This window comes from Durio zibethinus, chromosome 19, assembly GCF_047325235.1.
Source record: "Durio zibethinus cultivar Kanyao isolate XHJ-2024 chromosome 19, ASM4732523v1, whole genome shotgun sequence".
NCBI lineage: Eukaryota > Viridiplantae > Streptophyta > Magnoliopsida > Malvales > Malvaceae > Durio > Durio zibethinus.
In genome coordinates, this window is record NC_143180.1 from 18,603,300 (window position 1) to 18,630,079 (window position 26,780).

Genomic DNA, 26,780 nt, shown 5'->3' on the forward strand with positions numbered 1-26,780 from the left:
GGATTCTTCAACTTTTAATCTTAGCCCTCCAAAATAAAATAAATAATAATAATAATAATAATAATAATAATGATAATAAAAAAAAATAAGATACGGATCAAGAAAAGAGAAAAAAAAGATTATTAACAGATAATTAGGGATACAATAAGATAAACCAAAAAAAAGAAAAAAAATTACAAGAAAAAGAGAAAGAAAAAAAATTATTATAATATAATAATAAATATATAACTATATAAATATATTACATATAGATATTAACAGAAAAAATAAATAAATAAATAAAGATATACATATATTAATATATAATAATAATAATGAATAATAAAATACGTAAAATACAAAAGAGAAAAAAAAATAACACAAAATAAGAATTGGATTGGGCTTACCCATTTGGGCCAGGCCCAATTGGTTTGGACCTGGACCCAATTGGGTGTCTACAATGTATCTAAGAGAAATTGCTAAATGTGAAGAGTCGCTTGTGTAAGTTAGCTGTTGCACCATGTGTGATGAGGCAGTCACACTCTAGCTCACCAAATTTGATCCCACCATAACATTTCCTGTTAGTAGCCTGTCACTTATACACCCACTTACAAGGAAGCCAGTTACTGATAGGAAACATTACGATGGGATCAAATTTGATGGGATGGAGTGTGACTATATCATTACACAGATTGCAGTAACCAACTTACACGAGTGCTTCTTCATAATTAGCAATTTCTCTCATATGCATATTTTTCAAAATTGAAAAAATGTTGCCAACATTATTTAACGGACAGTGTGGTCAAAAGATTAGAGGTATTTATTGCTAGATTTAAACAACCCATATTTTGGAGAGATCATTAAGACCCGTTTGGAGATTATAGCAAGGGATATCCAATATTATCGTGCCAGACACTAATCAAGATATTGAAATCTACCTTTCCATACCTAATGCAACAAAGAAATTGAAGTAAAAAATTACTTTCGAAACTGCATTGTCAATATAGTGAAGTGGTTTTCGAAAATAAATTTTCAGTACATTAAATAGTTTTCAAAATTAAATTTTTGGTATATTGAAGAAGCTTTTGAAAATAAATTTTTGGTAACTTTTGTTCAATTTTAAAAATCAATTTTCAATGAATAACTGCTTTTTCTGGAAATGAATTTTTAAAACTTACTAAGAAGAATAAAGAGGTATGAAGGACAAAAAAGTAATTACATAATAAGTATTTAAATAATTTCATTAAAGATTCATTTTTTGGGTGTATTGTAAATTTTTTTGGATTTAAATAGAAGCACTCTAGTCAATTTGATTACAAATCAATTTTTTATCTAACAACGAAAAGGATATTATAGTGATTTCTTAAAAGATTTTTACATGTATTGTATATATTTTATCAACATAATTTTAATCTTAGAATAAATTTATCATCATGTTTTAAATTTTGAAGTAATTAAAGAATATTCAGTAAAATTATGTTTAAAACATATGAAAAATAATTTAAAAATATTATGGTAAGAGAAAAAAATAAATCTATTTCAAAGTCATTTATTCGCTTAAATTCAAAAATTCTTTCTACATTCAGCAAGGTCTGGACAAAACTATTAAGTTCAAAAAATGGGCTTGAACGAAGAAATGTGGTTTTTTAAAAACAGACTGAGCCATATTCACCTATTTATTAAATATATAATATATGTTATTTTTATATTTATATATAATATAATTTATATCATATAAAGAATAAATATATAATATTATAGTGTAAATATTAGAAATTATGTTAAGTTGTTCATATTTTAAAGCATAATAAAGAGAAAAAATTAAATTAGTAAAATTAAATTAAAATAACATGTTTTATATTTTTTAGAAAAAAAAAAAAAAAAAAAAACTAGATAGGTCTAAAATGTACCATTTACTAATATGAATTGGTAGGGGCAGAAGTTGAAATTTAAATTGTTGAGCCATATTGAGGTTGGACAAGTATGTATAATGTTGATATCATATTTAACTTTGACTTGATTTGACCATCAACACTTTTAAGAAAAAATTAACAATAAAACTAAAATTCAACTTTTTCGTTTTATTTGTTTCTTTTATCATGGAACTTTTTATTAAATATAACGTCCCATAATCATAAATTTTCTTCTTGTTTTATATTTTTCTTATTTTATTCTGACTTTTTTTACTACATATAATGCTTCATCATGCATATTTAGTTGGTTTTGGCCTTTTTTTGTGAATTTTTTAAGAATTTTTTTAATTATAAAATAATTTCTAACATAATTTTTTACTAAATATTCTTTAACTTCTCTAAAATTAAAAGTATGATGGTAATTTTACTTCAAAATTAAAAGTATAATAGTAAAATTACACCAATTGAGAGATTAATGACATATTTAAACTTTTTACATGAGTAGAATGATAAATTTATACTTTATTCCAAAGGAAAATATTAAAAATTTTCTATAATATAATAAGAGGTGTACACCAATCAAATACTCATAAATTACTCAAACTCGACTTAATATATATTCAAGAGGAACTCATTCATTATCCACTCAAGTTTGAGTACTTGACTTAAAAGAGCTGAAGAGCTTAATTAAAATTTTTATTATTTTAATAAATTTAATATGTAATATAAATAATTAGTAAAAATAAAATGTTTAATATTTATATTTATAAATTTATTAAATCTAATTAAATTAAGTTCGAGTATGAAAAATAAAATTTAATTAAAATTGAGCTGAGCTTTGAACCTTAGCTTTTCAATTGAGCCGAGCTCGTCATTGATAATGGATGAATTTGACATGGGTTGGCTACACCTTTTATCTACGATCACCAATTAAAGAATATTTATATTTTTTATAAAATTCATTTTTATTGGATTTACTGAAAAAATTACATTAGATGAAAAAAATATTTTTTAATTAACATTTTAATTTACCTTAGAAAATGTTAATAGGTACAAATACTTTCCACTACATATGTAAAAAATTCTCACCATAAGATTTTAAATGCACATTAAAATTAATTTATGATTGAAATTTAAATCATTTAAAGTAAATAAAAAGATAAATAAAAATTAATTAACAATAAAAAATCATTTGAATAAATATTGATGACATTTATTTGAAAATAAAGTAGATTAATCACTGCTAGGATGATGCAGTACACATTTTTGCTACTTTTTAATTACTATCGGTGATTTTTTTTTTAAATATCACCTTTAACATTAAACTAAACTAATTTGTGGCCCCTACTATGCAGGATTATTTTTATATAATTACACATAAAAATATTATTTTTAATAAAAATATAAAATTTACATATATATATATATCCAAATAATATCTAAAAAAAAACTCATTATCATATGGATACTACATATAATTAACAAGTTAAATAAAAAAATCAAATTAAATATTTTTTCATAAGTATGATCAAATTTACTTTAATTAATTTAAGATTTCAAAGTGATTTCACCTACTTCGTAAAATCGATTAGAGAAAATGAATGATTCCTTTTAATAATTATTTGTCTTTTTATTAATTTGAATACACATATATTAATTATAAAATTAGATCATTAAAAAAAATTATATTGCTATTAAAACTTGAAATTTTAATAATTTAAAATATTCTAAGATATGTTTTTAGAAAAAAATAATTATATATTGAAGTATATGATGAACCAAAGATTTATTATATATGTTTGAGAAAAAAATAACCAAAAATTAACTTAAAAAAAAAAAAAAACGAAATAAGTCTATGTATGTAGGGAAATTTTTCATATATGAACAGTATCAAATGATGTCATGTGTTTTGACCATAATCAACAATTCAAATTTGAAAATTAAAATTACAAACTGATTTAATCTTTAATATTTTTTTCAATTATCGTCCAAAAAATATTGTTACCTATTCAATGGCTTTAATTTTTTTTTTTTACTTTAAGTATGAATATTTCTTTTTTTTTTTTTACAATAAAAGTCTTATTGGCCATGCATTCAATAGCTTTAATTTTGTTTCAAATTCTCTAAAATTTTTTACACTTACATTACCTTAAATTTGGGTGTTTGATTACAAAAATAAAAAAGAACTAATAGGTCAAATTATATTATTTAAAAATTTAAACTCTATAATAATATGTAATTAAGGAGACAAAATTTTTTTATAATAATATGTAATTTATTGATAGCTCAATTCTTGAGGTTCACATTTATGAATATGAATGTTATATACTGTTGTAAAAAAATTTTCATTTGTATTCTTCTATTCTTTTCTACCCTTGATACATTGTTTAAATAATGGTATGACTTTTTGATATTTTACACCAATTTTCAACGATTTATAATAAGCTCTAAAAGGATGTTGTAAGATTATAACTCTTTGAGTATTATTACTTTTTTGTGACATGTTCTTTTATTTTTTTATTTAGTATTATATTTTTGTAAATACATTTTCCTTGATTATTCAAGTTAGAATTATTAGATTAATCTTAATTATGATTATTTGATTTTTTTTTCCTTTTATTTCAGTTTTGGTTTAGTGTTCTTAAATATTTTACTATGAAAAATAATTGATAATTAATCTTTTCCTTTTAATTTTATACTTGCAAGGTTTTCATATTAAAACAAAAATTTATAATGTTAAAAAAGAACATGAATGATGAAAAAAAAATTTATCAAAAGTTTAAATTTTTTTATAGACCTCTTTGAATGATTTTTTTATTTATTATTAATATTTAGCACTTATGTGTTTCTATCTCTTTGATAAATTCATTATTCAATTTGTCAAAAAAAAAAAGAGTAAAAATCTACTTTTCTCATTTTTTTTATTTGATTATTAAGTATTTCATTTGTAAGGATTAGGGAAAAAAACTATTCTTCACTTATGTCTATTTATAGTTTTATTTTTCATTTTTTGTATGTGATTTAACAAAAAGTTTAACCAATTTGATATCATTTGAACTTATCTCTAATAATATAATGTGGTTCGACACTTAGCTTGCCTACCTCTACAGATAAAAATAATCCATTAGTTATAAAGAATTACAAGCATGCAATCTTAATATGAATCTTAAGTTGATCTCTAACAATCCCAAATTGATTTCTAATGATTCCAATCAAACATTCACATATACATATCTATGAGAACTCTCTCCTTCTTCTCTAGTTCACTCATAAACAATACTCATGGACATTCTCCTCTAGTCTCATGGAGCATTCACACACCAAATATCAAACATACATATCTATATGAACCCTTTCAATTTTCTCTAATCTTATGGTAAATCTATCTCATAAAATCTTATAACACTCTTAAATCTCATGCCTAACTCTATAAAGACTCTCACTATATATAAGCATAATAACTTACCTATCAAGAATCTCTTTCATTTTAGAGTTCTTTTCTTATAAATTTTTTTATCTATCAAGTAATATTTAGTTAATATTGAAAAAATCTCAGACTAATTTTTCACTAAATCTTTTAAGATTTGAGTCACTATCCTAACATGAATAGTTAGTTTAAGTGACAGAAACAATGTGTTCATTTCTTTGTTACCTAAGTTCAAATTTGCTGAGAGACTGTCGGAAAATAATTTCTTATGAATTATCGGCATAAATAAATTTGTTTAGACAAACTCAAAAAAAATATATATTGAGCAAAATCACAAAATCCCTTATCGAAAAACAAGAGTTTGATGTATATGCAATTGGAAGCTGAACCATGATGTATAGAATTATGAATCTAATGTGAGAGAACAAGGAAAGGGCTCACAAGCCAATGAGGCTTTGACTTAATGGCAAGGAGGAGGCTCTAGAAGTTTAAGGTCCTAGTAAGTGGATTTGATTGTTTGGTCAAGTTATAATTTTTTAGTTGATTATTCAATGATGTAATAGTTAATTATAAGAATATAATATTTGATTATGAGTGTAACTTAAAAAAAGAAAAAAAGAAAAGGGCTAACAAATATTCATTATAAAATTCATCAAATTGTTATCACTGGCTTTTCCTAACGTTAAGTGAAGGTAAAGAATTGTTTAATCTGTCTGAATGTCAAATATAGAATTGCTCAATCCAAATCAAAGTATGTGTTAATTTCCTTTATACGACAAGATTGAATTATCGAATCAATTGCAGTATGTACCATTGAGACAAATGTTCATGTGTGGAATGTCAATTCATTAAAGCAATTGGAATGCATACCTTTAAAGCAAATGTTCAAATATGAAACACGTAAAAACTTTATAAACACTAAATTGAAGCAATGGAATACGTACCATTAAGACAAATGTTAAGTGTGTAAAATACGTTAACACCTTATAAAAACAAATGACTATATTAAAGCAATTGAAGTACTTACCATTGTGGCAAATGTTCATATATCGTAAATAATAAAGATTACATCGAAGCAGCATCGAAGCAATTAGAGTACGTACCATTGAGACAAATGTTCCAACGTGTAGAATTCTTTGTACCTTATAAAGACAAAGGACAAGATTGAAGCATATCCAATATTTAATCTTTTCAGCGAATTGAAGCATTGGAGTATGTATCATTAATGCACTAATTGTCCAAATTTGGAATACGTTAATACCTTATAAAGACTATTAATTCATATGTCAAAGATAAGTCTTCCTGTGTTCACAAGATTGAAGCATCGAAGCAATCTTTCGACGCTTAAAAGGCATCTAATAAGGCAGGAAGGTTGCTTGAACTATTTTCCAAGTCTACTTTGAAAACGCATTTACTATAAATCAAAGCTCAAGGCAAGAAAAATATTCAAGAACACTTCCTCTGAACTAGAAATACGAAAAACCCAGTTTTTCTTTTTTTTCTTTTCATAGATCTCAAAATCCCACCACTAATAGAGAAGGGTAAGAAGAGATTGGCTGTTTTGGTTGGTTGTAACTACCTCAACACACAACACGAGTTGCATGGATGCATAAATGATGTGGTAGCCATGAGAGAAGTGCTCGTGGAATGGTTTGGATTTGATCCTTGCTATGTTGAGCTCGACTGATGCGCCAGGGTCCTCGGTTATGCCTACTGGCGCAAACATTAAGGCTGCACTTAATAAGATGGTGAACCAGGCTGAAGCAAGGGATGTCTTATGTTTCGACTATAGTGGACATGGAACAAAATTTCCAAGCTTGAACCCTGGCCATCCTTTCAGGCAAGACGAGGCAATCATGCCTTGTGATTTCAATCTCATTACTGGTAATTAATCTTTTTCCTTTGTGAATTTTTTTTTTTTTTTGGGTACAAACGAGTTGCAGTTGCTCAAAATTCAAACCCCAATCCTGCTGGCCCCCATCTTAAGGGTAGCTGCATGAAGCTTTAGGTTCTTTGTGATTGTTAGTTATATAGATGGAACGTTATAGCTCTTCTGTTTCAATCTCAGTATTGTCACTAGAACAATCTGTAAAACCTTGGGGGCAGATATGGACTTCAGGCAATTAGTTAATCGACTACCAAAAGGAGCAAGCTTCACGATCCTTTCAGATTCCTGCCACAATGGTGGTCTAATTGACCAAGAGAAAGAACAAATACGACCTTCCACTATTAAGATTAACACAACATCATCAGTTTCCTACAGGGCTAAGATCATGCCTTTGGAATCCATACTTCAGCAACTAACATCTATAACAATCATCAGATATCGTCACTCATTCGTTAAATGCCTCTGGTGCTGGTGCCAGACTCAAATTCCTTAAACCCCAGCCTGAGTCAGATTTATTGGAGTCGTTGAAGGCAGATGGGGGATTCTGTTAAGTGGGTGCCAAGCAAATGAGATATCAGCTGACATAAACCAGATTGAGAGTGGAGGAAAGGCGTATGGGGCGTTTAGCAATGCAGTGCAGATTGTACTGAGAGACAACTGGGGTGCATTAACCATTAAACAGCTTGTGATGATGGCTAGGAAGGTTTTAGAGGCGCAGGAATTTGAGCAGCATCCTTGCCTTTATTGCAGTAATGCCATTGCTGATGCTACTTTCTTGTGGCAGCCTGAGGCTAAGCCCTATTGATATTTGGTATATTTGCTTTGTGTTTCGTTTTGGATAATCAGTATCCTGCATAAGAGATAATCAATTCTACGTGAAACATTTCTTCTTAATAATTGAGATGATGTTTTTATTTATACAAGATGGTGATACAAACTAGCTATATAATGAAACTTATAGGCTAACCCCAAAGCACTAAAAATTGGTGCTTCTTAATTTTTAATTTCGGGATTAACTTCAAATTTGTTATTGCATTATGAGTTAATATTAAATTTTATTATTAAATTTTATTATAATTCAATATAGTTAAAGTTTTTCATCTTACTCTATTTTTTTTTTATTTTTTGACATAGAATTAAAAAAAGAGAAATTTGTCATTTTCATTAACAAAATATTTTCATAAGAAAATTTAATTTCGTTATTTTTTGTTAAAATTTTAACAAAATTGAAGGTACGGTAATAAAATTTATTATTTGCATTAATAAAATATTTTGTGAAATATTTAAATTTTCTTTCCTTTTTGTCCAACAATAAATTGAAATTACAGTTAAAAGTACATGATAAATTTTAATAAAATTAAAGTACAATGATAGAATTCAATATTAAATCATATTATAGTGACAAATTTCATCTTAATACCTTTAATTTTCAATGATTAAAATATATATTTGGAGGCAACCTTTTCTTTTTATAAATGTCCGTTCTTATGAAAAGAGTACCAAGTTTAGATTTCAGATAAGTTAGAACTGTTATAATAATAATAATAATAATAATAATAATAATAATAATAATAATAATAATAATAATAATAATAATAATAGTACTCTTTTAGTACTTAAATTTTGAAAAAATGTATAAATTGATGCCTAAAAAAATAAAATATATAATTTGTATCATAAACTTTTAAATTATATATCATTTAAACTTAAACTCTAATATCACTAATCATATCAATTTATATATATATATATATATAATGTTTGACAAATATTATCAAATTATGTATTCACCACACATACTATCAATATCTTTTTTCAATATATATTAAAAATATATTTTTTTACCTAAATAAAAAAAATTTTAAATTGATCAATTATTATTTATCACATGACATCCATATGATATCTTCATGAGGTTTTTTACAAAATATTTAATATTTTTATCTAACAAATGACATGTATATAACCAAATTATACTAATTGGATATCATATAGAAGAATTAAATTAAAATATTAAAATTTAGATTAAAATTATATTTTATTTGAAAATTTAGGATGCAAGTTTTACATTTACTTTTTTTAAGTATTAATTTGTACTTTTCCCCAAATTTTGAGTACCAAAAGTGTAATTAAGTTTAATTATAATAACCAAATTATCACAAAAGGATTCCATTTCAGCTGTTCTGGCATAAATTGTTTTATCCAAAACATTGCAAACGGTGACGTTCCAAGCTTGAACTTTTAACCTATGGTGAGTTTTGGGCTTGGTTGCTTTCAACTCAATTAAAACTAAAACTCAAAAAAAAAAAAATTTTTTTTACTATAGGACTCTTAAAAAGTTATTCTACTTCCATTAAATTTATATTTTAGTCACTCAATTCCTTTTTTGTTAGAAATTCAATCACTCAACTCCAACTAAAATAAGATTCAAATTTACCATTCCATGTAGTTAATTAAGATGATAGAATTAAAATTTGCATTAGTTTTTCAATGGAAGTCACTATATCATTATATTTTTAAATTTGGTTAAAAACAATCAAATTTTAATAGTAAAATATTAATTTTTGTAAATGAAATATTTTATAAAATATTTTATTTTTTAAATCAAATTAGAAATTGTGTGCAATGATTAAATTGCACTTGTTCAAAGATGAATAGTAAATTTGATTCATCATCCTAAATAGAGTATTATAAATTTGTTATGATTCAATATTTCCAATCATACATTTCTTCCAAAAAAGAAAAGAAAAAACAAAACAACTAGATTTAAGTTCATCTTCCTCAAATTAGCCACTCATTAAAAAGGTTCATCTGTTATGCCAAAGTAAGCCATGATTGACCATATTCTAATGACTAAATATCAAAGGTTTTTTCCTTTTTTGATAAGTAAATATCAAGCTGAGCTATGCAATATATAATCAAGCAAATATTTAATATGGTGTGGACGTGATGGCATTATGGCAAGCCATAGAAATTGAAAAATTAACATGTTTATGGTAGGCAATCATCATTAGTGATCATTTTGGTGTCTTTCTCAAAAAAAAAAAATTTCCATTAATATCAAACTTAGTAAGGAAATATATTGGATTTCCTTTTTCTTTTTCTTTTTTAAAAAATTTTTTTTTATAGATTTAAACTTTTTCGCGCGCACACACAGGAAAAACACAAAAAATAAAATAATATTACTTTGAATTTCATTCATTTATTCATGCAAATGTGTCCTAGTTGAACAAGAAATTAAATAAGCATGCAATCTTCACTAGAAACTAATTAATTAAAACAGAATATTATAGCAACAATTAAAGCTTAAGGGACAAATCAATTTCTGAAGCTTCCTTGTGATCATCACTTCCTGAAGAATTGCTTGGCCGAAGATAATCAATTCCAGTTGCCCTACTTACAGCAACATTTGCTTGAGAAATATTAGGGAAGCTTCGAGTTGCACCAGTTTCCTCAATTCTTGAAGAGTTTGAAGGCCTTGAGATTCCAAATCCACCATTGTTCATGCTTATGCTTGGCCGAGGAGGGTTCATCATGGCTTGCCCAGACCAACCATAACCGAAACGATATCCACCGGGCGATGCCCATGGATATGAAGGCTTATGGATCATGGACTCTATTCTAACCCCAAGAGGTGATCTATTCAAAGATCCATAAATAGGGCGTGAAGAAAAGCTTGGATAAGGGTAATAGGGAAATTGTGGATGGCCAAAACCATTCACCTCCATCCCTTGACGCCTTTTGGCTAATGCACGTTCTTGTTTGTGAGCATTTTGGTGTCCCCCTAAGGCTTGAGAATTAGAGAACTCTCGTTTGCAAAACTTGCATGAGTAAACCTTATTTGCATCGGATTGCTTCTCGCTTGAAGTCTCCTGCTCACCAGACTCATTTGACTGAGATGAACTAGGGTTCATAGGGCTGAAAAGATTGAGTTCAATCTTTGTTTCGCCTTGTGAATTATCATCATTCGAGAGCTTCAAATCAAGAAAAACACCAGGGCTCGATTCGGATTCAGATGCTCCAACAGGTTCATTAACCATGTTGTGTGGAACTCCTTCCAAGGCTGCTGAAATGCTAGAGGCTGCAGTAGGGTATGGTTCTCCACCAATTCCAACCATGGCCGAAATATTTTTGGTTTGGGGAACAATATGAGAGAAATGCTTAGTTTATAACAAGGTTGAATGAATGTAATATCCTTTCAATTATGGAAAGAAATCCCATTTTGAATTGTCACTTGCATCATTTTAGCACAAGATTTAAATCAGGACAAAGGTTGATAAGATTTTGTGCCTCAGGAAAATTTGTTCCATCAAATTCTTCTAGATGTATTTCAAAGTACCATGTGAAAGCAATTGCCTACTCAGGAGATCAAACTTCTGTAAAAGATTCAATGATATTTGGTGGAATTCATGCATATAACTTTTAATAAATTAATGTTTACATATATTCACTGCTATAAGAATAAAGAAATCTAGCATATTTATCTGTTATGATAAAAATACTAAATTAAGCTTGATAATTTGTTATCTTTTAATAGTTTTTATTTTTCGCGGTTTATGAAAATATCATGTAAAAATAATTAAATGAATAAAAAATAAACGATTACATGATAATTAAGGGATTATACATCATGAATTGTATAAGCGAGCTTAATCGGAAATTAACATAAACTTATTTGAATGTAACAGAGAAACTTCCATATATAGAGCATTGTGGTTGGTTTATGACGATGAAAATAACAACTTTCCAAAATTCTTTCTTTATAATTTCTCTTGTTAATTATTTGCCAAATTTACCCTAAAAAAATCATCATTTTCTTTTGGAAGATACAGATGTAAGGCATTTAATTTTACTGTCAATTAAGATAAGAATGAACTTGGTTAAGAATAAGTTATAGTAAGATTCAAAAATGTTGATTAATGTCTAAGCCATAGTTGGCATCAAGCTGTTCTTGCCAAAATTAATTGAAGTTGGAATCAGATTTTTTTTTTAAAGAATTTAATATCTTAGTAATTTTAAAACTTAGCATATATGTACTCTTGACATTAATTAATGGGTTAGATACTTATCATGATATCTAAAACATTTTAACATTTTACCACATGCAAAGAAACAAATTGAAAAAAGTGAATAACATAAGGGGGCTGTTTGAGTGCATGAGATTTAATTGGTAACACTATATTTGATAAGTTATTTTGCAATAATAATCATTTTTGGTATGTGGTTTTGAAAAGGTCTTTGAACATATATAGGGATATACTATACTTGAATTACTCAAGGTTGGTCCACATTTTCAATTTTTTTTTCTTAAAAAAAAAATCTTGAAATGGCTATTGATTATAAGAAAATTTGTTTGTGCACAATGTTGTCTTGCCATTTAAATTGTAAATTGGGAACAAGAAATGGGGCAATGAGAAATTAAATTTTTTTATGATATAATAGAGAAATACTACGAAATAATGAAAATGGATATTTTCGTTAATTATATAATTTAAATAGACATTTTAAAAATTTTATATAAAAATATATATATTAATAAGATTTATTCGATCTATTAATAAGAATGCTAGTTCCACTTTTATTGAATTAATTTATTTCATCAATAAAATTTATCCAATTTATAAATAAGAATAAGAAAAACTTTACATACATGTTAATGGCTGGCTTAATACAAGTTTCTATTAATATGTAAATCTCAATTATTTGTACACGTACAATGTATGCAACTATAGGTTCAATATATACTTATTATTTAAAAATAAGAAAATAAAGTATTCAAGTGTGATAATGTATGTAATAATGAGAACTATTTATGTATCAAAAAATTTTGCAAGATTATAATTGATTATAATATTTAATTATAAATAAATTTTTTAAGTTAATCAATATATTCGTTCTTTATTAATGTATTTTTATACTATTTATTTTTAATTTCAAAAAATAATTTTATAAAATAATTACTTTATTTTATTATTAATACTATTAATTTTTGAATAATTAGTATTATTATTTATCATGTGTTTTAATTTAAAAAGTTTTATAAATAAATTTTTAAAAAAGCGATCTCACATTGTTCTTGTATTTATAGATTATAAAGTATAAATGTATAGATTTTCTCCATTATTGAGTTATGTTTTTAATCTCCTTCATGCCAAAATTAATGACATCTTATCAAACAATAAACAAACTTTTTTTTTATTTTTTAGACAAAGAAATCACATAATAATCCCTGAACTGAATGCTAAGGAAAAATAAAATAATATATTTGAATACAAAATATTCTTAACAAGTCAAGGTGTTTACATTTAAAAAAATAAGTGAAAGCATTCATGAATTGGGTTGGACTTCATCAAATATATATTTTTAAATAAATTTGTAAATTTATGCATTTATATCATATAAAATATTGATAATTAGAGTATTTTTATTGTATTTTATACAAAAATTATATATCACAATTTGTGTCAATTCAAAAATATAAAATATATTTTTTAATTTTGTTAAATTTATATATGATTTTTATTAAAATTTTAAGTCGTATCATTTTTATATATTTTTTTATTTATATTATTTTTATGTCGTATTTTATATTACTAAATTTACTTTTAAAAGCCAAGTTTGGCCTAATCTACTTCTACATAATTTTTTATTATTAGAATATTAATTTGTTTTTTATAATTTAAAAATAATAATATAATCTAAAGTACATTGAAATTTGAAAGTAAGTTATAGTGGAAATTATCAAACAACCCCATTTATGTTAAGATAAAAGGTTTTCAAGGATTGTTTCGTCAAGCAATATAAAGTGAAAATTACCAAAATATCTCATGATAAGATAGAAGATTTTGAAGGGTATTTTGTCTTTAGGGTTAAAAGGATATTTCCATGTCTCTTAAAATTATAAAAACCAAAAAATTTGTCAAAAATTATAAAAAATACAAAAATTAACTATTGCAAATATTATAAAAATACCAAATTAAGGAACAAATAATGATTAATAATTGTAAATATTATAAAATAAAAAATGAAAATAACAAAAACTATAAAGTGAAGTAACAAAGAACATTTATCATAAAAAATTTAAAATGATAAAAATTGCAAAGAAAAAAAAGGTTAACAATAAACCACACAATAACACAAAATTATTTAATCTTGTCATGAGGGTAATAAATTAAACTTTAGGATAATAATTAACAATAGTAAAAATTATTAATTTGTTCTATTTTTAATATTTTATAATTTATGATTAAATTTTATAAGTTTGAAAAAATAAAAAAAAGGATAAAGAGATAACAACTAAAGTATAATCTGATAAGGTTTGCTTACGATGACACTTAAGTTGATAGTTTTTTTGAATGACACATAAGATAATAATAAATAATTATAATATATATTAATAATCAAATATCTAAAACTTTTAAACTAAATCATTAAATGATAATAAATATTCAAATATTAATATGAAAATGATAAAAGGAAATATGATTATTTACTTTATGTAATATTATCCAAATCCATTTAAAATATTCAAATTTGTTTAAATTGATAAGGGTATGCATAAATTACTATTTAAATATTTTGGTTTATGGACTTAAAAATATTCATTTTAATACTTTTTTTCAAATATTCAGTTAAATAAGCAGATAAAAGCATCCATTTAAATGAATAGGTAAAACCATGTTCAATTATTTATATTTTAAAATACTTGATGTAGAATTGAAAACATAATAAATTTTTGCTATTCTATTCTAAAACTTTTTTTTTTTTTACTTTTTCCATTCCATATTTCTTCAAATTCTTCATCTAAAAGTTTTTTTTCATTCATATTGCTTTTTCGAATCCCTTAAATTTTTTATTTTTATTTTTTTTACAATAATTTATACGATAAATAAGAATGAATAATGGATCTTTTCAGAAAAAAAAAAAAGCTTTTTTTTTTTTTTTGTTTCCTTGAGCATGTGATTTATTTTTTAAAAGTTTTCATTTCTTGATTTTCATGTGTTTTTTGGTTAATATATATTACTTCTATTACTATTACTCTAAACTCTATTCTATTATGGTGATAAAAATTTTAAATTGGAGTTTTTTTATCATTTTTTTTATAATGAATGTATTTTTCTGATCATATATATGTACATATACGCGTGGAGAAGATAAAAGTTTAGAGGATTGAAAAATGATTTAGAATCTAACGAACTTTTCTTAGTTCAACTTCGTAAATTACATTTTTGCCTTCAATTTAAAATTCCTTTATTCTTTTGATCAGCTTCATTATTAAATTTCAGTTATACTTTATCTTAATTATCAGTTTTTATTATAGTTTACAAGGATCTATAAATACTTACTACATTTAGATTTTATGTAAAATTTTTTTTTAATATAGCAAATTTCCTTTTTTTACCAATTAAGCAATCAAATTTATGAAGTGAATTGAATTAAAAATTTCAATATTTTAAATATTTACTAATATACTTTTCTAAATTAAGATGGAGATCAAAAAGTTATTTAAAAATTTTGTTGATAAATTATATTTTGAAATTTTGTACTTTCAATTTATGAAATTAAAAATTAAATAAAAAAGTTTAACTTTAAATATATAAATTTAATTAAAAATAAAAAGACAGAATACAAATATTTAGTGATAAAAATAAAATTTTAAATCTATAAAAATTTTATGTAGATTTTTAATGAATTAAATTAAACATTATTATAAATATAAAATTCCCATGTATTTGTGTGGATAAAAAACTAATTTATTAATATAATAACATTTTCGAGCCAAATCAATATCATCAATAACATACTATAATTTTATCTCAGTTATTTTAGAGTCTAAAATTTTTAGATTTCTAAATCTAGAGCATTTATATAAATTTTGTTGAATTTTTTTTCTTAGCTAGATAAATTATTTTTTAATAAGAAATAAACTATAGGTGCTGCCAAAAAAATATAATACAAGTAGAGTTCAAAGATTAATTAAAATTGAGAAGTACTTTGATATCACCAACGATAAACTATATTTTATAATATAAAAAATATATATAACACCAAAGTAGATGCTAAAATATTACTCACTATGGCCCATAATTAATGTTTGAGTTTCATTTATTTAGTTAATTTTTTAAAATTTTTTAATTAAAACTAAAAACTGTTTCAATTTATTAAAATTTAATTTAATTAAATATTTAAAACAATTAAAGTCAAAGTTAAAAAAATTGACTAAAAATAAACTAAGATAATATTTATGAGATGCAAAAAATACATCAAGAATTATTTTATAAATACATTTTTACCTTAATTTTTTATTGAATTTTGTAAATTATACACATTAATAACATACTATTTGTTGGTTCAAAAATAGCTAAATAGACACCAATTTCAAAAAATGATAAACAGCTATAATCACATTTATACCTAGATTTCATATATAAATATGAAAAAATAGAGAAAAATTATTAAAAATAATATTTGATACCAAATATTCAATTAAATAAAAAAAAATTGTAATAAAAATAGATCCAACAAAACAAATATATATATTGATATAAAAAAGAAATTAAATTTAAGTTAGTGACTTATTACAAGAAATTGCGGGTATTAATTTAAATACGTGACATAATGTGACACATTTATAATTAAAATTTTTGTTTATAATTTTTTATCTATGGGCAAATGCCTAAAGTTTTTAGTTTTTATTGTTTGATAAATGTTTCTGTTTCCTTATCAAACTAATCTAGCACATAACTTCAAAGCCACTGCTGCTTCTAAATAAAATCTTCAATTTTATTTTTCACTATCTAAATCCTTTTACAATTAAATTAATGATATGTTGGTGTATTTTAAAACATGTGAACAATGATGTGATAAAATGTACACATGGCAGAAAATGAGTAAAAATAAGAAATTTTCAGAAAAGGATAGTTTGACAAAAATTTTTTAATTGGTACCATGACTCAAAATTATTACTAAAAAATAAATAATATTAATATATAAAATTAATAAAAATAAAAATTATTTTTATGACTTTAATATTTAATAAGTGCTAGCTCAAGATTACAAGTGTCTCCTATGCATGTAAACAAAATATATGTACATTTAGTGAAATAATTTGTACATTAGAGGTCATATAAGTAATTTTATTTTTATTAATTTTGTATATGGATAATTTTTCACTAATTATTTTTTATTATGGTATCAAATAATAAACATTTTCCATGTACGTAAGTTTTAATAAATATAATAAATAGTAATTATTATTGATTAATAAAAAGGAAATGTCTATACATAAAATTAATAAAAAAGAAAATATTTATATTTATATAAAAATGAAAATATTTATATTTATATAAAATTAATAAAAAGGAAATTAAAATAATTTTGTAATTCTATATAAATATATATATAGATATTTCCTTCTTTATTAACTTTACATATATACATTTCCTTTTCACTAATTATTTTTCAACATAGTATCAAATAGTTAATCCTTTTATAAATTTCATGTAAATATAGACATTTCTTCTTTTATTAATTTTACATATAAACATGTTTTTCTTATTAATAATAATAATTTTACTTATATACATATCCTTTTTACTAATTATTTGCGACATTGGTATTAAATAATTAATCATTTTTATTAATTTTCATATAAATATAGACATTTATTTTTATTAATTATATATATTATTATATTTTTAATAATTGTGTCTGATCATGGTATCAATTAATAAATATGTTTTAGATTATCCTTTTTTTAAGCTTTCCCATTTTTATACATCTATACATTTATTTGCTACATCATTATTCACATGTTAAAATATGTTAACATATCATTAATTTAAAGGTAGAAGTAGATATGTTAAAATAACCCAAACCAATAGATTCTGTTTCATCTCGATCCTATACGTTATGTTTGGATAAATATTAATAAAGGAAATGAAAGAAAAATAAAATAAAATAAAGTTTTTTAAAGGAAAAGAAATTATACATATACCTTTTGTTTGGATAATTAAAATTAATAAAGAAAAAAAAATGAAAGGAATTCTAACAACCATTGTTTGGATAAATAGTAAAAAAAAAAATTCATTATAATAATTTTTTTCAATTATAAATTTTCATTGCTTATGATTTTATAGAGTACTTTTGGATCATAATATGTTTGTTATCTTATCTAGCTTCACGATTGCTATTATATTAGTAGTTTTTAATCAAGTGAAACAAAAAGATATTTTACAAACATGCATTAATAGATTTGTTGGCCATTATCAAAATTTCAACACATTATCACTTTGACATCTCATAAACCTAAAAAATATGTTTATTTATATTTAATTATTCATCAATATCAAATTACCAAAAAATTATAAACAAAAATTATATTGGAAGAGACATATGAAACTTACTTGAAAAAAGAAATGACTTTGAAAAAATTGCAGAAAAATTATGATATGGTTAAGTTTTTTTTTACTAGGCTTTTGGTATTAATAAAAAGTTAGATATAATAGTCTTTTTATAAAAATAATTTTTTTTTAGCTTTCATTTGCTCAGCTTTTTTTCCAAATTGGAGTACTAGAAAAGTAAAGACTATAGGGGAAACCAAGGGTTATTGAGTTTCCATCTCTTTTTTTTCCTTTAAATTAAAATCTTATCCAAACAAAAGAAATGTTTTTCTGTTTCTATTACTTTCTTTTATTTTCCTTCCCTTTCCTTCCTTTCCTCTCAATCTAAAAATATTGATAAGCTTAGTTTTTTTGAAAACCAAAAGTAAAATTGGAGGCAAATTAGAATTTTTTTTAAAAAAAAGTCAAGGTTTAAAGGCAAATTTTAGAGTATTTCATCTCAACTCACTCTGGTGTATATATATATATTTATTATTTACTTAATTTTATATTTAAGTATGAATTTAATAAAAATGTTATATTTTTATATAATTAAGATGCAATTTATATTTAAAATAATATGTTTATGAATATTATACTAAATTAAAACTATTAAACTAATTTTGGGTCAAGCATAGATCAAACGAATGTTATACATACATACATACATATATATATATATATATATATATCGAATTGAAGTTGATATAAAAAACACTCAATGTTGAGTTGGGTTGGAGTCGAGTAAAATATTTTAAGAGTTAAGATAAACAGAATTCTGTTTAAATACCACCATTACCATCTTAAGATAGAAAAGGCATAAATAATAAAAAATAAAAATAAAAAAATTATTTAAATGCAACAATAATATAAAGGGTTTAATTAAATTTTTTAGAATACTTCAAAGTCTTTTTTCATATTTTAGCGTTCGTAATGCATACGACTTTTATTGAATTTATTGTCAAATATATGTTTATAACTTTTTTAGTTAAGATTGTGGATCACTAAAATTAAACACCCAACACTTTATCAATAAATTAAATAATTATAGATTTTTTTTTCCAAAAAAAAAATATATTGGCATTTATTTTTGTAACTTTACAATAAAATAGAACATTAAAATTATGTTCGGTACACAAGATTATAATAGAATAAGATAAGATGATATTATAAATATATTTAAATTAAATAATATTATCTTATTTTATTTTATGTATGTAAGAATTAAGATAAAATAATTTATTTATTTGTCAAAATTATTTTTTTTTAAATTTATATAATTTAAATTTTTGATGTAATTTTTAATAATATAATTAAATATATATTTAATTTCATAAATCAAAAATAATCTTGAAAAAATTAAATAATCATATTCTCTTTATAAATTATATATTTTTTAAGATATGAATTAAATATAATATAAAATAATTATTATCTTATTTTATCAATAATCTTATATATTAAAATGAACATCTAAAATTATACTAAGCGATATATGAGGTAAACGATGTCAAATAGAGGAAACAGCTCAAATATAGGAAAAAAAAAAACAATTCCTCCTATGTTGTTCGGCTTCTTTGGCTGACATGGAGATATGTATCATCTTATAAGATTTAAATAAATAAATAAATAACAAATATCCGAAAAATGCCGTGGTCAAAACTATAAATGCGGCCCAATAAAATCATTACACGTTTAAACAACCAATTCTCTTGTTTTAAATTCAAGAATAAAAGAATTGACCCTCCAAACGTGACCGTCAGGTATTGGACTGTTCAAATCTTAAATTGGCGAAGCTGTCAATTGATCAACAAATATCTACTGGACTTAAAAATTTTATTTTTATCTTTTCTTTTTGTCAAACTTTGGTTTTGAAACAAAGACTCGTTTGTAGTTTGGTTTTAATGAGCTAAAAGGAAAGGCAGTGTCCGGATCTGAGATGGTTTTTGTTAGATTTTATTTTCATATTTGAAATGATGATAACAATGCTTTCCTTCTGAAGTAATTGAAAAAAAAAAAAAACTGATTGTCTTTTTAGCTTTTCATTTTTAATATTTTAATAATTTAATGATCCAAATCTGACAACCAAACCACATGAGGAAGAAGCTCGATACCCGTTTCCCAGCTGTAAGCTTCCTACTTTTTTATTTTCTTTTTCTTTCGTTTCATTGAATTTGTTTTTTTTTTCTTTATCCGTTGTTAATTTCTCTTGGGTATTAATTTTATATTTATTCTGTTAAAATTGAAATATGGGTCTTTTTTAGATTTTGGTTTTGTGATTGCTTTTTGATTGTAGGAAATATTTTGTGATCTGGGTCATCATTAGTTTTTGCCGTTTTCAATAATTAGGGTCTTTTAAATTTTAGTTTATAATTGTTTTAATTTTATGGAATTTTTTCATGGAATATGTTGTCGGATTTCTGTTTTTCATAGTCCTTTTAGGGAGGATTCTTTGTTTTTTGACTGTTCCATAGGAACCCTAGGTAGTTTGTTTTAGGTCTTATGGTTTGCTAATGTCTTTAAATGCTTCTTAAGATGGAGGTTATATTTTCAAAGTATGATTTGACTCATGAATTATGCATTTTTAGGCTGGTTGGTTTCAAACACGTTAGGTGATTTGGTACCAAAAATTCAGTTGATTGATATTATGGCAATGTATTTTGTGTATATAATTGGGATCGGATTTTCTTTCTCTAATATGAGGAATGAAAGAAACGAAGGGCAAATGGGTAATTTTTCTGCTTCTGTTTCTGCTTCTTACCTCTTTCATGCTATTGTTGATCAACATTCTAATTGAGTTCTATAGGTTGGTTTAACGAATGTAAATGTGAAGAGCATAATAAACTGTTGATGCTAATCTTTGTTTATTGCCCTGGTTTTGGGTTTTGAGCCCTTTTAGTTTTGTAGCTTGTGTACTTCAATTCGTTTTTTTTCTTCTTTGTGTTAAATAAGGTGACAAGTGATCTTAGATTCTCGGCAAACTATAAATGCTATAATCTGTCTGCATACTTAACACTGATTTCTTTGGTTAGAATGTTTTAGTTTCTTTATAAAAGAAATTATTCTTCAAAGGATGTGCAAAGTGATTTATGTGGTTTTGAGCACGGTTCAGTTTTGATCCACTTGTCCAAGCACCCGTGTTGAACTGTCAATAGTCAGTTATGATTGGTTTGTTTTCCTTTACCTCCTTTTCTTGGAAGCGGGAAAAGAGAGTTGTATGAATCTCCACATGATGCCAATATTACAGTAGAAAGGAACTTGGAATTTGATTTTTTGGCTAGCACTTGTGATTAGGTTATTATCATTTCAACTGCCTGTTTTGGATCCATAAGTAATCCTTCTGTCAATCTATTATATTCATGTCTGGTTTCAATTTTTAAATGCTGGATGATTACAAATGTTTATGGAAGAATCTGAACAGTTTAGTATGACATGGCTTTCTGTGGTTGCTAACTCTTAGATGTACCTGTATCTCCTTTTGTTCCCGCACTAGTAACTCCTCTCGTAGTCTGAAGATATTTTAGTGCAATCAGTAATCAGACTTCGGAATTCGGTAGTATCAATTTGGCATCTTTTTTGGATGGTTTCATTGGGCACCTCATATTGCCTTCTACAGGAAGATGAAGGATTCATGTTAAAGCCTTCACTTCTTTAACTATTTTTCACTGTTGAAAAAAAATGTAATTTAAGAGAAAGATAGAACTAAGCAATGAGTTTGCGAACATAAATGTGGCTTTAAGAAGGGATCGTTATCCATATTTTCTATCCAAATCAAATTTGCATGAAGAATTTCTCTAATGCAGCTTTGGAAACTGCCATTCTTTTTCAAAGAATTGCAGGCAACTCTTGCTTAGAAAATCTTTCACAATTATTTTTTTCATCAAGTTCTATAGTAATCATCTTACATAACCATGCTATGAACTATAATATCAAGTGGTAGTTGGTAGGCCGCAGAATTTATTGCTTACTGACTTCTGGAACTTTATGCATCATTTGGATGGTTGATGGGAGGGATTCCCAGTTTACCAAAGCTGTTGTTTTGGGAATCCCTCCCACTGCCCATCCAAATGAAGCATTAGTTTCTTGTTGATCATCCTGTTCTAGTTTGGTGTTGAAATCCTTACAGTGCTCTATCTATTTGTCACTTGATTGGTTTGAAGTCAAAACCTGGTAAAAGGAGTGAGCTTCTTGATAGGTTACTTGCATTATGTTGATGGTATTTAACCAGCAACTTACAAGGACCTGTGAGGTGATGTTCTTACTTAATGATGCATCAAGAAACACTATGTACCACTGATCCTTTCTTCTTATCTTGATATTCTCTCTTCAGTGTTTAACAAACCTTCTCTGGTTTCTTACTGATCTTTGTTGTTGAGGGGCTGCTGTTTTATGTTAGGATATCCTGATATTAATAGATAATGTTGATTGCCTATAATTAAAATATAAAGTTTTATAGTTCCACATTGCACGTATTATTGTTTCTTTCAAGCTGTTTTTAAAAAATGCTGCATGTAAAACAATGATTAAAAAATTTGGTAAATAAAGGAAAATATCTTTATGATGTTTTATATATGCTGTAGGACCATGGCTTGCATTGGCATCCCTGGCTACGAGCCATCTTCTTCAAATGATATTCGCTTATCTATGGTTTGCATATTGTTTTTACAGATGTTAGCTGTGATTAGTGCTGAAACTTTCAAATGTATTTGATTTTCAGGCTCGCATTAAAAAGATTATGCAAGCTGATGAAGATGTTGGGAAGATTGCATTAGCAGTGCCTGTTTTAGTTTGTGAGTGGCTGTAACTTTCATGATTGTACCTAAATAATTTCTCCATGCATGTATATTACTTGCTCATGCTTCTTTCTATTACTTTTCAGCTAAAGCATTGGAATTGTTTTTACAAGACCTTTGTGATCATACATATGAGATTACCCTTCAGAGAGGAGCAAAGACCATGAATTCATTGCATTTGTAAGTGAAGAATTAACATTATTCTTTTTAGTATGCGATGTCTGTAATCTATTTGGGGAATTGATGCTCTTTCTGCTTTTATATAAATTTGCATACACATAAATGTTCTTTGACCATTTTGTTCCTCTTTACTTGATTATGTGTATGTCTACTAGTTGTATAGGTAGCGATGATATAAATATGATTCCCACATTAATGCCTTAGAAACTTGTTGGAGTTTTATGTCAAAGGTTTGGACAATAGGCTTTTGTAAAAAAAGGTGTTAGTAGTTAAGTACTGTACTTTTATAACTTATTCTCTGTTTTATTTCATTCCTCTTGCTTTAGTAAAAATTTCAACACTAATTGATTTGGTGTGGGAGAGAAAATAGGGAGAGAGAGAGAGAGAGAGAGAGAGAGAGAGAGAGAGAGAAACTGAACAGAAAATGGATCCAATACCGCCAAATAGTGTTTGAAAGTAACAAATTTAGGTATTTACTTACTACACATATTCTTCTTCTCTCAAAATAGCAACTTCCAAACATTAGCCTTATCTACTTTGCTTTTACTAACTTTCAACTTCTTTCTTATTTTATCTCAATTACAACTTGTAAGATGATTTTACTAAAGACTTCTAATAATTATTTTAGTTTACAAGCATATTACCACTTAGCAACTACATTAGTACTTAGTAGACCAAGAATGTTTGATCTTTTTTTCGTTTGTTTGTTTTTTCCCTTAAAAGATGCCCTTTATCAATGCTAGAAGAGAATTACTACAATGTCATATCAAGATTGAAGTAAAAGAAGAAACACATGGAAAATCATGAACATCAACATCATTGCAAACTCTAATATGAAGTAACAAGATATGAGAATATCAAGATTCCACTGTGATCAACCAACATCCATTCATGTACACTCATACAAGAGCATTTTGGGGGTTTAAGGGGGTGAGTAAAGATATAGAAAGTTTCTTAAAATGTGTTTTTCTTTGATTTCAATAATTGAAACTACTGTACCAAATTTTATCAAGAGATTATCCTTTCTCACAAATTTGATTCCTAAAAGAGATTAATTTTATGTTGAACCTGATCCACATTTCCTCCTTTTTGGGTCATAAAGTATTAGATACAGATCCACTATGAAGATTATTGTAGATATTGAATCACTATTCTGGGAGAAATCGAATCTTTTTATCCATTCTAGATCATGCTACATTTTTCTATTAACAAGTCTTCTGCTCAGCATGGTATCATATTATGCTGTTTCCAACCTTGCTCTTTGTTACCCCTAGTGATATATATTTTCAATGTGTTGTGCATTGGTCTAACTAAAGTTTCCAAATAAACTGCAGAAAGCATTGTGTGCAGAGCTATAATGTATTTGATTTTCTGAGGGACATTGTCAGCCGAGTTCCTGACTATAGTCATGGTCATTCTGATGCTGCTGCCGATGATCGAACTATTTCCAGGAGAAGGTTAGAGAAAGCCTGGCTTCCTTCTTCTTTCTCACTTTTTAATTCATAAAAAGATTTACTTATTTGGTGAAACATTTCCATATCATTCTGCCAGGAAAGCTGCTGGAGATGAAGCCAATGACAGCGATGAAGAATCAAAAAGGAGCAGAATGGTAAGAGGGCTTCCTTTCAACAAGTGTGTGTATGTCACGGACCTAAGGAAGAGTCCTGAATCCCACATCGAACATAATAGGAAGGTCACTGGGGTATAAAAGGGTTCACACCACCTCCGCCTTGTGAGGCACCTTTTGTAGGACAAAACCGTGAGGTCAGGGGGGTCAGAGCGGACAATACCTCACAAGGGTGTGAACCGTGGCAGGAAGGCTGATCTGGGACGCCGAAAGGGTGAATGCTCGGGTCCCGGAGCCGCGCGGGTTCGGAGCTTAAGTCTCGACCCGTGACATGTATGTGTGTATAGACCTACACACTATAGTGTATAGGATGAGCTTGTTTGCAACTTTAAGAATGAACAATGCAAAATGTTTTTCTTCAGTGACATAAAGGTGTCAAGTTTAAAAATTAATTGGTGAACTTTAGTGTATTTTGCTGTGTACTTCTGCATAAGAACTACCAGGTTGGTTCTCTGCAATGCATGTTATTTTAGATATTTGTAAATTTTAATACTTACAATGACAGGCCTCTTATATGTATTGTAACTTCAACTTAAGTAAGTTATTTGTTTAATTTGTCGTTCAGATGTTGTTTTCAGGATCATGTTATTTATGTTTATGTGAATTTCAGTACTTTCAATAACTGACTTCCTTTACATGTATTCTATGCAGCATGATGTGGGTCAGGCAGGCAGCAGTGGCAGAGGGAGAGGCAGGGGACGAGGGAGGGGGCGTGGAAGAGGAGCTCGAAATGTGGAAAGAGATGTTCATCGCGAAATAGAACTAGAACCCTGCTCAACTCTTCAGCAAAGCAACAAAAGTCATTCAACCCCTGGAATGGTGATAGATGATGGTTCTGACTTGAAGGAACCAATGAAAGAGAGCACAGTTGCTGAAGATACCAATCAAGCTGTTGTGAATTTTGATCTGAATGCTGAGGTAGATGAGAACGTGGATACAAAGGCCTCAGCAGGTGCTGGTACTGTTGTTGCGCCAGCAACAATAGCAGCAGTGGCAGCAGCTCAGTCTTCTTCAGCAGAGCCTACAACAGAGACTAAGCATGAAGAGTACCCAGGCTGGTCTCTTTCAGATATGGACAAGATGGCTATTGATCCTCTTCAACTTGCTCAGCTTGGCAGAAGGTTAGATGAGGACGAAGAGGATTATGACGAGGAAGGGTAAGTAGTTATGGTCCTTATGGAGCAGGACTCCTAGAAAAAGTTAGTGGTTGAGATCAGATTAGCACCTCGGTAGAAATGTTGAGAAAAGGCAAAATAGTCAAGATGACCTCATTGGGGTATGGGAGTATATCCTATTTAGGTCTCAAGAGCTCAAATGCATCTCTCTCTCTCTCCTCGTTCACTTTCTATTATACCATTTGCTAACATAACTTTAAAAGGGTAGCTTCTCACATTAGCAAGACACTAGTCTGGGAACTTTCCCCGTACTCAACAAGAGAATATGGCTCCCTAGTGTAAAAGACTTGCCCTTAGAAACTCTATTAACTATGATCATTTACTGGTTTTGTTTTGATTAGCTCGTTAACTTTAGTTCATGATTGTCAAATTCAGCTGCCTTGGCCATTTATTTAATTGCTTTAATTTAGTCTGCCA

At 26.3% G+C, this 26,780-nt stretch overlaps 2 protein-coding genes and 1 pseudogene across 2 annotated transcripts; 2 read left to right on the plus strand and 1 right to left on the minus strand.

Moving 5' to 3' along the window:
* Positions 1 to 6,784: 6,784 nt before the first annotated feature.
* Positions 6,785 to 8,130, plus strand: LOC111310469 (metacaspase-9 pseudogene; annotated as a pseudogene).
* Positions 8,131 to 10,506: 2,376 nt separating this feature from the next.
* On the minus strand, positions 10,507 to 11,364 carry LOC111310470 (zinc finger protein 3-like). The gene has a single exon (XM_089748680.1). It carries the CDS (start codon positions 11,323 to 11,325, stop codon positions 10,507 to 10,509), a length of 819 nt encoding a protein of 272 aa, XP_089604806.1. The 5' UTR covers positions 11,326 to 11,364.
* Positions 11,365 to 20,285: 8,921 nt separating this feature from the next.
* LOC111310471 (uncharacterized) lies at positions 20,286 to 26,780 on the plus strand. The gene is made up of 6 exons (XM_022909965.2): positions 20,286 to 20,715; positions 23,306 to 23,378; positions 23,468 to 23,561; positions 24,896 to 25,018; positions 25,113 to 25,170; positions 25,840 to 26,780. The coding sequence occupies exons 1-6, from the start codon at positions 20,683 to 20,685 to the stop codon at positions 26,347 to 26,349; spliced, it is 891 nt and encodes a 296-aa protein (XP_022765700.2). The 5' UTR covers positions 20,286 to 20,682; the 3' UTR covers positions 26,350 to 26,780.

Coding starts and splice junctions, on each gene's coding strand:
- LOC111310470 (XM_089748680.1), bottom strand. CDS start 11,325: ATGGTTGGAATTGGTGGAGAACCATACCCTACTGCAGCCTCTAGCATT.
- LOC111310471 (XM_022909965.2), top strand. CDS start 20,683: ATGAGGAAGAAGCTCGATACCCGTTTCCCAGCT. Junction 23,562..24,895: donor ACCATGAATTCATTGCATTT/GTAAGTGAAGAA, acceptor AATAAACTGCAG/AAAGCATTGTGTGCAGAGCT. Junction 25,019..25,112: donor CGAACTATTTCCAGGAGAAG/GTTAGAGAAAGC, acceptor TCATTCTGCCAG/GAAAGCTGCTGGAGATGAAG.